We start from the raw sequence: 14,165 nt of genomic DNA on the forward strand, positions 1-14,165 counted from the left end.
AAAGCCGAATGGGGTACAAAAACGAGAACATTCTAGTGATGTGCCTTAAAGTAAAACATAATTGACAAATAAAGATTTAGGGCATGGGAGGAGTAATTTATTTTTGAAGATCAACCCTCCCTTAATTTTGTTCACGTTGCAAAAGTATTGCTTTCTAGCCTTGACAAGGGACTGAGCGATCAAGTCAGGTTTTTAAGTTAATGTTCCATCCATCATCAAGACAATTAAAGTTCCATCAATGCACTTACGCGTATCGTTGGCATTGTTAATTTCAACTTTTTCAAAGACGTTGTCGTACAGTACTTGATGAAAATCAAAATAGGGCGTTTGACTTAGGAATTCAGAGTGTGTGCACACAGCAACTCCTGACAGGCAATCAATAAATCAAATAAAACAAAAACAAACAATAATTGAGTGTTTATGTAATTTCCAAAACCAGGTGTTATTAGAGGCCATTTATTTTAAATTTAATTGTGGAACCCATCCTGAATTGAAAATACCGCATTGTTACAGCTTAAGTATCAAGTGTGATAATGTAAACATGGAAGCATGCAGTAATAGATCATCCAATAATTTAAACTGCCAATCCTAACACCGAAAAATCATTCTTTAAGAATCTCGTGCTACTTGAACCTATTGTAGGTTTTTTTTAACCTTTACAAAAAGCGGAAAGCAAAATTTCCACTAATAAAGAGCACCCATACTAACAGTAATCTTTAACCACCCAAAAGGATGCCTTTAAAGTGCTCCTATGATCAAAAAATCTACTTTTGTTTTTCTTTCAGATTTTGAAAGCGTGTTTGCTTGAGACGTGACTGGCAAATCTTGAGCTTCGAATTTTATGCAAAGGCTGTTTTCTTTGAGGGCAAGTTTAGGATTTCACAGTCCGACATTATTCACGTTTAAGAATGACCGATTTGTACCTCAGAGGGTTAAGTCGCGCATAAGATGGCGTCAAATACTCTCTACCTTAAAATTGCGGCATGTAAACGCAGCTTATTATTTTAAAGTCTGAAAGTTCAAAACTCCTGTGGTGCATCATGTATTAATTTAGGTGCGTGCACATGAAATGCACTGTTAAACTAGTGAGCCTTTCACGTCATCTTATCCTTGATCCAGCTCTCTCAAGATTTTAAAGTTAGTAATGACGGACCATTAGTTAGGAAAATAAATGAAGGCTTAAAACTTCGGTCACTTGGTGTTCAGTTAACGCAGTTTTAAAATGCAAAGAAACAGTAGAATGAATTTTTGGTCATAGTAGCACTTTAAGATGAAAAGCTTAGCGTTAATTCCTTAGGTCTTTAGACCCCTTAACCTTCACAAAAAGTCGAAAGGCTAAATCTTTCATAACTTCATGAAAACGCCATCGCTAACAGTATCCCGCTTACTTCAAAGTCTCTGCAACAATTCAATTACTGATTTCTTAACTACATAACCTTTGCAAAATAAGAAAACGAAATGCCATTAGTAACCACCTCTCAAAAAGCCGGTTTCTTTAAGATGTCTCATGGTATTTCAAAGGTTTTGAGACATTTCCAGCCTTCGCTGATTTCTCATCTACTTAACCTTAACAAGAAAATTTCAATAATTAAAAGCGCCAATGTTAACAATTACCTTAAGAACAGAAGTTTAGTCTTTGTAATGATGTGCTCCGCTTTGTTTTTTTCTGAAGCACTTTTACAATCAAATTTATTTTGTACATGCCAATTCTTCGAGATTCTTCCTCTCCCATCACTCATTACAAAGAAGGCAACGCGCACTCTTAATATCAGACGTAACTTGTGCAGCTGCTCAAAAGAAGTCACAGCCCGCGCTTTTCTTTTTACGTTATCATATGCTCCCAGTGTGTGGGACCCGTACACCCAAATAAACATCAATCAGCTTGAAATGGTTCAGAGACGTGCTGCTCGCTTTGTATTCAAGAACTATTTGCGTCATGTCAGTTTTACTGCCCTAATTAAGGAACTTGGCTGGTCTGAACTATCCAGCGTCAGAAAGCGCCTATGTTGGTGAGTGACGACTCTAAACTTCTAGAGAGCTATACTGGCCAGTGGAACTTTTCTGTGCTGAAGACTATATTCCACTGTTGATCAGAACCATTCACCCACGGCCCGAGTCTATTCCTAATTATTTTTAATGGGAGAGAAAAAGACTTAGCGAAAACGCTCAAAAATCTATGTAAAAATGACCTGTTCGCACTGCAAGATTTGACTCTAGTCTGGTTTTTAGGGTTTAGCCCACCTTATACGCTTTTACTCTTACTCTCCAAGATCGACAAAATGACAGTGATTATGCTTCTATTTTCAATGCCTTTCAGTAGAATGCAAACTCTGAAACTCATGGAAAGTGTTGTGTTTTTAGATTGGAATCAAAGATCGTGCAGTATCAAGTTTCCTCCCCTTCTTTTCTGTTTAAAGTTAAAGCACTAGGGATAATTGAGAGCAGCAAAAAAAGTAAATACGTCATTCCAGAGAGTTGATTTTCAAATTGTACACAGATAATTTGTGCATTAATACGGAAAGGCGCCTGAGAAATTAAACTTGGGACATCCCACTTCAATTGCTTTACCTGCAACACTTACTTTTAATTAGTCTCCTTTCATATTTCAGGCGGTTCACAAGTTGATTTATGGAAAATTTGTTGAGAAGCTCCTTTCCCTCTTCTTCTTTTTCAAGACATTCCTTAATGGCAGGCCTTTAAACAACACCTCCCCTAACCATAGTACCACACTTTCGTAGAAGAACCTTCCTTTCGTTATCACTGAAAATATTCTTGCTAAGGTAACTTGAATTTGATGGTCCAACAACATCTGATGAACTGCAGGATTCTTTTGCGTCAGAAGCTTTAAAGAAGCGTGACATTTTAGCAGAAAGAGTTTCTACCTGTTCAGGAGGCTCAGTTTCAGGCATACAATCTGCAGCTTTGTCATTCTCGGGATTACATGTACTGTTACGCCATTCACTTCTAATTCGATCGCACACTCTCTTAGCATCCAGTTGCTCTAGAGCAGCATGGCCTTTCCCCTCACGACTTCCATAGTGACTGACTTTTCTTTGATTTCTTCTGAAAACAGCTCTTTGATGGCATTCACATCCTCTTCCTTCCATGTCAAACGCTCCTTCGTCAAACATTCTTGGGACAAGCTCTTGGTGGCTGTTGCAGTTGTGTTACGTGACACAGGTTTCTTCTGTGGTTTTCTCAAAATAGAGGAAAGGTTATTGGCAGCCTCAACACATGCCTCTTCTTTTTCACACAGGCGATAAAACCTTTCTGCTGTGGATGGTTTGTGACCCATCAGATCAGCGAGATCACCTTTCAGGTCTTTGTGATCTTCATGCACCTTTGTCACGGTTGATTTGTGAAATATTGTGGAGCAAACATGTCCTTCCATCTCCGCCTTCTGCCATGCAGAATCAATAGCTGATGAAATTTGTCCTGATTGTAACTTCTGTCCGTTCCACGACAAGAACACAAAGGATGGTGAGTTGCTGTCCTTCTCACTGCTTGAAATCGCCACACAGCTTCGCACTTCATTGACATACACGTTCAGGTAAGAGAATATAGTTGGAGTCAACACAGCACGGGCAGGTCCATGTACGTCAGCAGTTTTGTGGTTCTTCACACTTATTAACATGCTTCCTTGATTGGTCTTTTTGACTTTCTTGAACTCCTCAATGGTCATATTAGCTAACACTCCAGACCTATGAGCATTTGCAATTGTCATTTCCGTCAGAATGAAATCTCTTATCAGAGTGTACATAGACTGATTTACTTCAAGTGCATGCACTCCACTCAGTTGGCCAATATAGGAAACCGCGGTTCTCACAGATTCACTACGTTCAAACCTTGACACCATTTCAGGCGTAACTAACTTTTCAAGATCTTCATTTTGTTTTTCTAAATGTCTGCGGTTACTATCCTTCTTGTAGGAGGATGACCATAGATGTGCTTTTTCTTCAATTTTTTGGATCGTGTCTGCATTAACTGTTACGCTTGATGGCTCCTCTGTTCTAACAAAGGAGCAAAACTTCCTAAGACTTAGCAAGTGAGCTTTCACTGTATCTGGCTTGTACATTTTCTCTGCATAATCTTTAAGAAATCTGTCCCGAATCAAATTGTTGTTAAAGAGAGAGGACAACTTTCTCTCTGAGTCAATTGTGACAAGCATCTTACGAACTTTAGAGCAATGCTGTTTTGCCATTTTTTCATCCCTCCTTCCACCATCTGCTGTTTGTAGCCACTGGCAAAAATCCCTGAACGTTTCTTCTTCATCCATCACATTATCTGTCTCTTCTACGAGTTCCATTTCATTTTCTTCACATAACTGTTCTCCCATTTCACAATCTTCTGTGTTGTTCGACGATTGTCCATGCTCTACTACAGGGTTTGATGGTACTGCATCCAATGGTTGCCATGTTTTGAAGGCACGCGCATCCCTTAAAATCTGTTTATAAACAGGAGATCCTCTTTTAATGTCCTTGTGAACTTGCTGAATGTGGTTAGGGAGGCGCTTGACAACCGCATGACATCCCGCGATAGGACAGGCCCTGTGGCAGTGATAATCCTTCCTTTTCTTCTGACAATTCAGACAATTCTGGCAGTAAAGGCTTTGAGAGGAAACTTTTCCTTATTCCAAAACTGGAAGTCGCCTTATTTGCCCTTTCTCTTGTCCATTTATGGACTTCCCTTAAATGCCGGGGAAGGTGGATGACACTCAACTTGCAGCCTTCAAACGGGCATCTGCGTGCAACTCGTTTTGTCGTATTGAGGCTATTGAGGCTTAAGGTCATCTACAAAGCTTTACTTGCTGCTGTCCTGCTTTTCTCCAAAATGCATTTCTTAGATCATAGAGCTTAAAAATATGGCCGTTGCGGAGGGGAAAAGAAAACTTGGTGTTTTGTTTACGTTTAGTTTTATTAGCAGATTCTCTGAATTCTGAAATATTACCTAGAGTCTAGTCGGCTGATGCTTTTTCTCAATTTGATTAATTAAGGTAGGATTTGAAAACAACATCTACTGTTGCAGAGGGTAAGTTGCGGAGGGGAAAATTTGTGACCTCTCACGCGAAAACGTTCCTTGCGGTATCCGTGCAAACGGCCAAACGCGCGGCAAGTGGACAGATAAAAACGGGTAGGAAAGTCGTTCTCACGGGTGGTGTGAACGATCGAACGAGCAGAGAAAATTTTCCACGGATGAACCGCACGACTGAACGACTGAAGAAAACTTAAAAACGGTAAGGTTGCACGACTGAACGGCCGAGCAAGTTTTGGTGACGAATGAGGTTAAATGGCATTGAACATTACGAACGACACACCGGGTTATTGAAATAACAATCGAAAACATTGCAGGACGCGCAATTAACAACAATAAGATGAATTGGTTAATTTTACGTGTGAAATCCGAATAGAAAAATAAGGAATATGGTCAATATTGCGTTGTAAATCACTAATCTCTTGTGATTGAAGAAAAGGAAGTGTTTCCTTCGGGGAAAAACAACCGCTGAAAACCAGACTTTCGTCTGTGTTACACGTTAACTTGCGGTTACTATCACTGTGGTTAATTTCATAAGACTTAATACTCGGATGAGGCATATCGCAATACAGTACTTAAACATCTTCGTCATAATAGAAACATTGCCGTTTGCAGATAGTGATAATTTTCCACTACATTTATTTTCGGTACTAAAAGAGACAATATTTGTGAAGACATCTTGAACAGATCATTATTAATTTCGATAAGCTTACATCCAAAGGAGGAGTTGTAAAAACATTGCAACCGTGTATTGCAATCTGAAACTCGCCGTAAATGTTCCGTATAAAGCCCTTTCGTCTCAATAGTACGTTGTTACACCATTTTATATAAAATATTTCGTGGTGATTTAGATAGAGATCGTTATAAGACATTTATTTATTGGCCCGAGTGCGTAGTAGTTCATCAAATTTTGTCCAGTCCAGCGGAACACGACAATCCGGAAACCAACATCCCGAGACTCCCGACAGAAATTTGCATAAAATGGGCATCAGTAAAATTAATTTTAATTTATCACTATAACGCTTCAGCGATTCTTTTCGATTGAAAAAAAAAACAGCATAGCAAATACTCAATGTTCAATACAAACACATTAATATATCCATGCGTAGGAAATTGCATTGTCAAACGTGACACAAAAGTAGAAAGATTTCAATTTTTGCAAACCGAGACGGCAAAAAAGTCATGATTTTAGAAATTTGAATAATTGTTCAGCAACTGAAAAGAAGTGTTGTCTTGGTAACTGCTTTGGTCGTCATTTCGTGCATCTAAAATCACACAATCACAAAATGGAGGAATTAGCAAGAGATGAGGTGGACTGCAATCAGACTGAAAGTACGGAAACTATCATTGCTAAAGTGCGAACGTTTCTGCAAGAAGGGTGTGGATGTCATCGAGGATTAACAGGTGGTCAGTGTTGCAATGATTTTTCACAAGAAACCGTCCTAAATAATATATACAACTGCCTGGAATTATCTCACACAGAGTTGGATTTGGTCATCTTAGCACATGTTCAAGCTTTTACGGCAGCCGAAGCAACCGGCAAAAAAAGAAAAAGAAATCCGCCCTACAGCTTTCTTTATCGGTCTCGACCCATTTGCAAGGAGATGTTTCTCAACCTCTATAGCATCAGTAAATCACGTTTTCAGAGGCTTGTTGATCATTATAATAACCATGGTGTTTCTCTGCGGATGCATGGAAACAGCGGGAGGCTACCACACAACACACTACCAAACGCCGTCGTCGAAGATGTTAAAAACTTTCTGAGCAACTTCGCTGACGAAAATGCTGTTCTGCTTCCAGGAAGAATCCCTGGTTTTAAAGTTGAGGACATTCGGCTTCTCTCATCGAGTGACACTAAAATGCATGTATGGAACGCGTTTACGAGAATTTGTAAAGAGTCAACCAAGCAAGCTGTCAGCTATACGAAATTTATCAACCTGTGGAAGCAATTTCATCCAAACCTAGTCGTGGCTAAGCCTATGACCGACCTATGCTTCACTTGTCAGCAGAACACTTCTAAATTACTTCGAGCGGCTAATCTTCCGGAGGAAGAAAAGAGCGAGTGCGTTCAAACACAACAAGCGCATCTAAAATCCGTCCAGGAAGAAAGAGAGCTCTATAGAAACGTTTGCGAAGAAGCAACACGTAATTTCAAAGCATTGGAGAACACAATAGACATCGATGAGTGTCATGAAGCGTGCTCGGTGACAACTTCAATGCACTACTCCTTTGACTTCGCTCAACAAGTTCACATCCCGAGTAACCCGATGCAACCTGGTCCCATCTACTTTAAAACACCCCGGAAGTGTTCCATTTTTGGAATCATGTGTGAGGCTATCCCTCGGCAGGTGAACTACCTAATTGATGAAGCTAATGACGTAGGAAAGGGAGCAAATACAACAATAAGTTTCGTGCATCATTTCTTCGAATATCACGGAGAAACGTCTGTACACCTCCATGCCGACAATTGTTCCGGCCAAAATAAGAACAACTTTTTTATTTGGTACTTAGCGTGGAGGACAATCCTTCAACTGCATTTGTCTGTAAGATACTCATTTCTCAAGTGAAGCTATGATCTTCGCAGTTATGAGCGCAATTTTTGCAATTGTGTAGAGAAGCCTGAAAAATTCAGGACTTCAACGGGGTTTGAACCCGTGACCTCGCGATTCCGGTGCGACGCTCTAACCAACTGAGCTATGAAGCCACTGACGTTGGGAGCTGGTCATTTGTGGGTTCTAATGGTCCCGTGAGGAATGAATCAATGATGAAATGGTATATGAAATGAATCATCTATGAACTGCGGATATGAAATCAAGTGAAGCTATGATCTTCGCAGTTATGAGCGCAATTTTTGCAATTGCGTAGAGAAGCCTGAAAAATTCAGGACTTCAACGGGGTTTGAACCCGTGACCTCGCGATTCCGGTGCGACGCTCTAACCAACTGAGCTATGAAGCCACTGACGTTGGGAGCTGGTCATTTGTGGGTTCTAATGGTCCCGTGAGGAATGAATCAATGATGAAATGGTATATGAAATGAATCATATATGAACTGCGGATATGAAATCAAGTGAAGCTATGATCTTCGCAGTTATGAGAGTCGCACCGGAATCGCGAGTTCACGGGTTCAAACCCCGTTGAAGTCCTGAATTTTTCAGGCTTCTCTACGCAATTGCAAAAATTGCGCTCATAACTGCGAAGATCATAGCTTCACTTGATTTCATATCCGCAGTTCATATATGATTCATTTCATATACCATTTCATCATTGATTCATTCCTCACGGGACCATTAGAACCCACAAATGACCAGCTCCCAACGTCAGTGGCTTCATAGCTCAGTTGGTTAGAGCGTCGCACCGGAATCGCGAGGTCACGGGTTCAAACCCCGTTGAAGTCCTGAATTTTTCAGGCTTCTCTACGCAATTGCAAAAATTGCGCTCATAACTGCGAAGATCATAGCTTCACTTGATTTCATATCCGCAGTTCATATATGATTCATTTCATATACCATTTCATCATTGATTCATTCCTCACGGGACCATTAGAACCCACAAATGACCAGCTCCCAACGTCAGTGGCTTCATAGCTCAGTTGGTTAGAGCGTCGCACCGGAATCGCGAGGTCACGGGTTCAAACCCCGTTGAAGTCCTGAATTTTTCAGGCTTCTCTACGCAATTGCAAAAATTGCGCTCATAACTGCGAAGATCATAGCTTCACTTGATTTCATATCCGCAGTTCATATATGATTCATTTCATATACCATTTCATCATTGATACTCATTTCTGATCGCTGGGCACACGAAGTTCGGTCCGGATCGATGTTTCGGAATGATCAAGAGATCTTACAAACTAACCTATATTTCGTCACTTTATGAATTTGCAAACATGGTCGAATCATCAACAACAGGTGTCAACAAAGCGCAGCTGGTTGGAACACACGATGGAACAGTTATCGTGCCGGTTTATGACTGGGCTTCTTTCCTCGAACGGTTCTTCAAAAGGTTACCGAATATCAAAAGTTACCACCACTTTCGATTCTCCAAAGACGAGCCTGGTAAAGTTTATGTTAAACACAGCAGCTCCTCTCCTGAAGAATCTTTAATGCTGTTAAAGAATCGAACCGTCCTTCCCCCAGCCTCACAGCTTCCAGCCAAAATAAATCCTACAGGGCTGAGCCAAGAACGCAAGCAGTATCTTTATCGAGAAATCCGACAGTTTTGCAAGCCTGGAACAGAGGATCTGGTTGCACCAGCTCCATGAACGTATTAATGTCAAAAGAACTAAAAAATATTGTTTAGAAACCCAAGAATTATTGTTGTTTAGCCACTTCGAAATTTGGGTCCTAATATTTTGCAATTTAATTCCTCAGTTTTGGCTCTAAGTACGGTATTTATTCTTTAAACTACACCGCCACCGCAATAATCAGAACTCCTAGCGTGAACAAGACCTTTAATTATGTAAGACAACAGCTGTGAAGCAAAACGTAGCAAAACAGAGCCGACCGTTTGAAATACAGTGCTAAATTTCAGTTGCAATAAATTCAAAGGAGTTTCGCTATGAGTTTACTTTGAATTTGCAAGCTGCGAGATTTGAATGCGTCAAGTTATGATCCTCTAACTGCACTGTTTGCTATCGCCCCACAAGACCCATTCTTGCCGCAAACTTGTCAGAAGCCGACAAGTGAAGATTTTTGTTGTCTGTCGACAGAAAGTCCGCTAGTGTGCGGTGGCCTTGCATGTCATTCGCAGTCGCAAAAAAAAATTTTTTTTAACTGTACGGGGGGTAAAGATAAGAAATGCGTCGTTAACAGTAAACTGAAAGATAATTATTGTGTGAAGTCCTTCTCTTCCTCTTTCACTGTGAATAGAATAATTATAACACACCAAACCAACGCGATGGCCAGTGTGCGGGAGACGAAACGCGCGAATTTTCGAGCGAAATTTCGTTGTGACATAGCGAAATTTCGTTGCGATATAGCGAAATTTCGAGTGCTTATCAAAAGTTTGCAGTGAGCATTTGCATTTACATTTAAGTTAACGTTCAAAAAAGGTTCCGGCGGAGCCCTCATAAGAGACCACCCCGGGAATACGAGAGCTTTTAGGAAAAGTCTCTAGGATTTTAAAATTATTATTGATGGTAGAAGTGAGAACGCATGTTTTATGAGTCAAATGAGTCAATGAGACTCACAGTCAATATAGCAGTAATTTGTTAATTAAGCCTAAGCCCTCGTTTCAGTGATTAGGCCTAAGCACTCTCTGAAATTTTAGCTTTCATTTTATGGTTTAATTAACTGCACTAACTCGTTGACTCATTGACTCATAAAGACTTGACACTCGAAAAGATAACGTTCGGGAATGCACCTATTAAAAAGTGGAACCTTCTCTCTTCGTTTACGGGAATGGTCAATTAGAATTGAACGTGTAGCTGCTGCTTAAAACTCTCACACGCTATTTATTTATTACCCTCCTACAATATCTCAATTTCTTGACTTAATTTGTTGAATGTTTCTTTTTTCTTTGCGTGATACTTGCGTGACTTGAAAACCAAGAATAGTGGGCATGTAATCAAATCCGAAATGGCGTCTGTCAACAACGACAATTCGAATGTATTTCTTGACAAATAAACGCTTTATTGATGGCTTTACCCAATTTCCACGCGTGATAACACATTTTACGAGACTCTTGAACATTTGTTCAACAAGAAAGCTTATAATATTTGTAAAAAGGCTAAATGAACAGTTGACTATAAAAATAACATTTGCCAGACTAAAGATATAAACGAAATTGACTACAAGGTACGTGCAGATGGAGAGGCTGCTAACAACGTTTTTCGCGCAGTGCGGCACTTTGAATTGATTTTGCCTTTTACGAACCTCCAGGCTTTCTCTTTCTCCTCGTTCGTGCTCACAGGAAATTTACTGAACACTAAAACTTTGAGGGAGTTTAATTTAGCAGAGTCGAGACGCTTTTTGTCGTAACTGCCATCAGTGTTGCTTTCCGCCAGTTCTTCTTTCGTAAAAAAATGTGGCAACAGCTTTAAGGCACACAAGTGCCTTTCGGTCTCTGACTTTAATAGAGCCTGCCTTATGGTTTTCACCCTTGTTGGTGTAACACAAGTGCTTATTATTTCTTCACCGACTTCTTGGGGAAGGCTTCCTTGTTTGGCACCAGAATTATCCTTATCAGTAGTAGGCTGATACTCCTCACGTAGTTCGTTCAAGGTGAGATGATCTATGGTGGTTAGTTCTGCACTCTCGGCTGCTGGTGGGTCTGTCGTGTTTGCGATCTCGGCTGCTGGTGGGTCTGTCGTGTCTGCGATTTCATCATCCCATTCACGAATGACTGTGGATTCGAGCTGGTGAAAATTTCAACAAACAGAGAAAATTAATTGAAAACAACTAGCAATGGCGACTGTGTCTGTGTCAAATACTGCCGCGAAAATTGTTGAAGAGTGCAACTGGAAGTCTACGTTAATACCTTGGGGTTGGGAATGGTCGTGGCTGAGTTTTGTTGCAAATCAATCACATTTCATTGACAAGCGTTGACAGTTACCGACATGATTCCTATTGTTTAGCTTTACCCAATTTCCACAGGTGATCAACAAGAAAGCTTAATATTAGTAAAAAGGCTAAGTGAACAGTTGACTATAAAAATATATATCATTTTCCAGACTAAAGATATAAACGAAATTGAATACAATGTACGCTGTTAACAATGTTTTTCGTGCAGTGCGGCACTTTGAATTGATTTTGCCTTCATAAAAAATTAATTGAAAAAACTAGCAATGGCGACTGTCTGTGTCTGTGCCAAATACTGCCGCGAAAATTGTTCACCAGTCGAGATATTTTTCGTTCTCAAAGATGCGTTCGAACACAAGAAAACATTATTTTTGAGTTCTTACCGGGTTACACTGGTTGAAAACAATTTGCCCTTCCAGTACATTAAGACGCCTTTCTCGCGATGCCCTCCTCAATTCTTGAGACGGAGGTCTGTAGCTTCTCCAGAAGCTGCAACAATAAAGCGATAGTAGGTCAGAGGAAAATAGAGTTCATCAGAGTACGTTTGGGTTCTCGTCTTTTTATTGGGTCGGCAGCTAGATCTCTTTTTTTCCGTTCTACTCAAGGGCGTAGCACGGCCGACATTTACATTCTTGAGAATGGAGTGGGAGGGAACCAAGGCTTATTCCGTGACTGAAATGCCAGCGGATCAATTGTTCCGTTTCGTGAGCAAAATAAGGCGATATGACTTCTTGTTAGTTTGAGGATTTAGTGCGTAAGTTGTTACTGACATACCCAAGTCCAAAAAGAAAAAAAAAGGCCAACAAACGAAAACCCCGCTAAAGCTAAAGCAAAATAAGACCTTAGGATACATTACCTTGTCAAATTTTTCTTGCATTTCCACCTGCTTGTCTAGGATCTGAACGTTGAGTGCCTCGATCCTTTCCAACCTGCTTCTCAGCTCATGGCACTCTTCTGATTTGGCTGCCAGCTCCTGGTGCAGAAGGTTGACAAGGTCCTCTTGGTGGCGGGTACAGTCACCGCTAACTTCAACAGACTAAAAGAAAGAAAAATCAAATAATTATAAAATGATCGAAAGACTTCACATGCTTTCATTGAGGAGCTTTCAATCGTTTCCATGTGCTAAATACAACGGTTATTTATCACAAACTAAGAAAATTCCGGACTTTGCTTTCTAACGAATAGGCTATGTATTGATTGAGAGAATGTAAATTTCGCGATGTGCGATCATGATGTCACTTGTTATCTCCAATATATAATAGTACTAACCGTTTTGGCAGGCGCCACTTCCGATATTGGAGGGTCAATAGGCAGCGCGATGTTTTCCTTCCTTGTGGCCTTATCTGACTTCCCCTTATCTGGGCTCAATGACTCTAAGTCCAGTACTTTGGTTCTCTTTGCTTCACGATTCAATTTCCATTCGAGCTCCCGCTTCTTCTGTTCGGTTAGAAAGTCCTCGTAAGGATTGGTACTGTTTACTTCGATAGGCTGAAAACAGGAAACTTGAAACAGTTAGACCGTCCTCTATTTTACGTTGTATTGGAACATTTTGGCGCTGAGGAAATTCATGGGTAAACTGAACTCGCACAAATGCAAACACAAGCTATACCAACCTTTTTGGAGCGCGCCACTTTCTTTTTCGGAGTTTCGATAAGCTTTGTGGCCTCCTGCTCAGCTACAGCAGGTAGGTTCTTCTTCGACCATTCCAAGTCTTTCGCGCTGAGAACCTTCACGTCATCTGCAAAGACAACGTTCATGATGAGATAACAGTTTGGTTCGTTCAAGTAAACAAGCATCAATTTAGTTTCACTTCGGAGTGTTTAAGACGAGTTGACCAATAGTCAGTTGCGCTGTGCTTTTAAACACAAGCTGAATCCAGTAATATGTTGATCATACAACAGTAATAAAATTTATAAATTGCGGATTGCACGTTTGCACACGGTTCTCAAAAATGAAGTTGACTTCCGTTCAAGTTATGCGCGCACTCGGATAGAAAACGAATATTTAGAAATTGTCATAAACCAATTGGCACAATAACTGGTCACTGGCAGTGGTTGTTTACTCGATCTGTTCAGACAAAACGTGATTAGGAACGTGGTTTCGGGCGAATGAGAAAAATTATTCTGCTCTGACAGCGGTAAAGCGCGGCCGGCGAAGCGGTGCAATTGACTTTTGTGTGAACCCAAGAATGGCCGTTTTTATACTAGAGACGCATCATTCGTCTGGGACAAACTTGGCCGGCTGGCTGCTGCAAGAATTTCGATTCTTTCTCAAAAATAGCATTAAATTTGGAACGAGGAGTTTGGCATTTCTTGGTTATAGTTTCAAAAAAGAGTTGTTACTCCTGCTCTGACAGCGGTAAAGCGCGCCCGGTGAAGCGGTAACCGGTCGTTTCGATCGAAAGTCGTTTCGATCGATGTTCGTTTCGATCGAAACCAAAAGTCAGTTCGATCGAAGGCAAGAGTCAGTTCGATCGAAGAGTAAATGTTAATAAAAACTACAGTTTTGATAGCGTATAGATAATAAAAGTTCTTGTGTTGTGTAATTTTTTGCTCGAAGTAATATGCGCGACGCGGAAACGCGGTGTTCAATTGATATCTTTGTTGCTGGCATTTCTTT

The 14,165-nt window shown here is 40.5% G+C and overlaps 1 protein-coding gene and 1 pseudogene across 1 annotated transcript; one reads left to right on the top strand and one right to left on the bottom strand.

Annotated features, from left to right (window-relative positions):
• Positions 1-2,564: 2,564 nt before the first annotated feature.
• Positions 2,565-4,336, bottom strand: LOC138056215 (uncharacterized; annotated as a pseudogene).
• Positions 4,337-6,890: 2,554 nt separating this feature from the next.
• LOC138058095 (uncharacterized) lies at positions 6,891-9,797 on the top strand. Its single transcript, XM_068903980.1, has 2 exons — positions 6,891-7,578; positions 8,802-9,797. Exons 1-2 carry the CDS (start codon positions 6,891-6,893, stop codon positions 9,287-9,289), a joined length of 1,176 nt encoding a protein of 391 aa, XP_068760081.1. The 3' UTR covers positions 9,290-9,797.
• The last annotated feature ends 4,368 nt before the right edge of the window (positions 9,798-14,165 follow it).

The sequence above is a fragment of the Montipora capricornis genome, chromosome 7 (genome assembly GCF_036669925.1).
Source record: "Montipora capricornis isolate CH-2021 chromosome 7, ASM3666992v2, whole genome shotgun sequence".
Classification (NCBI taxonomy): Eukaryota; Metazoa; Cnidaria; class Anthozoa; order Scleractinia; family Acroporidae; genus Montipora; species Montipora capricornis.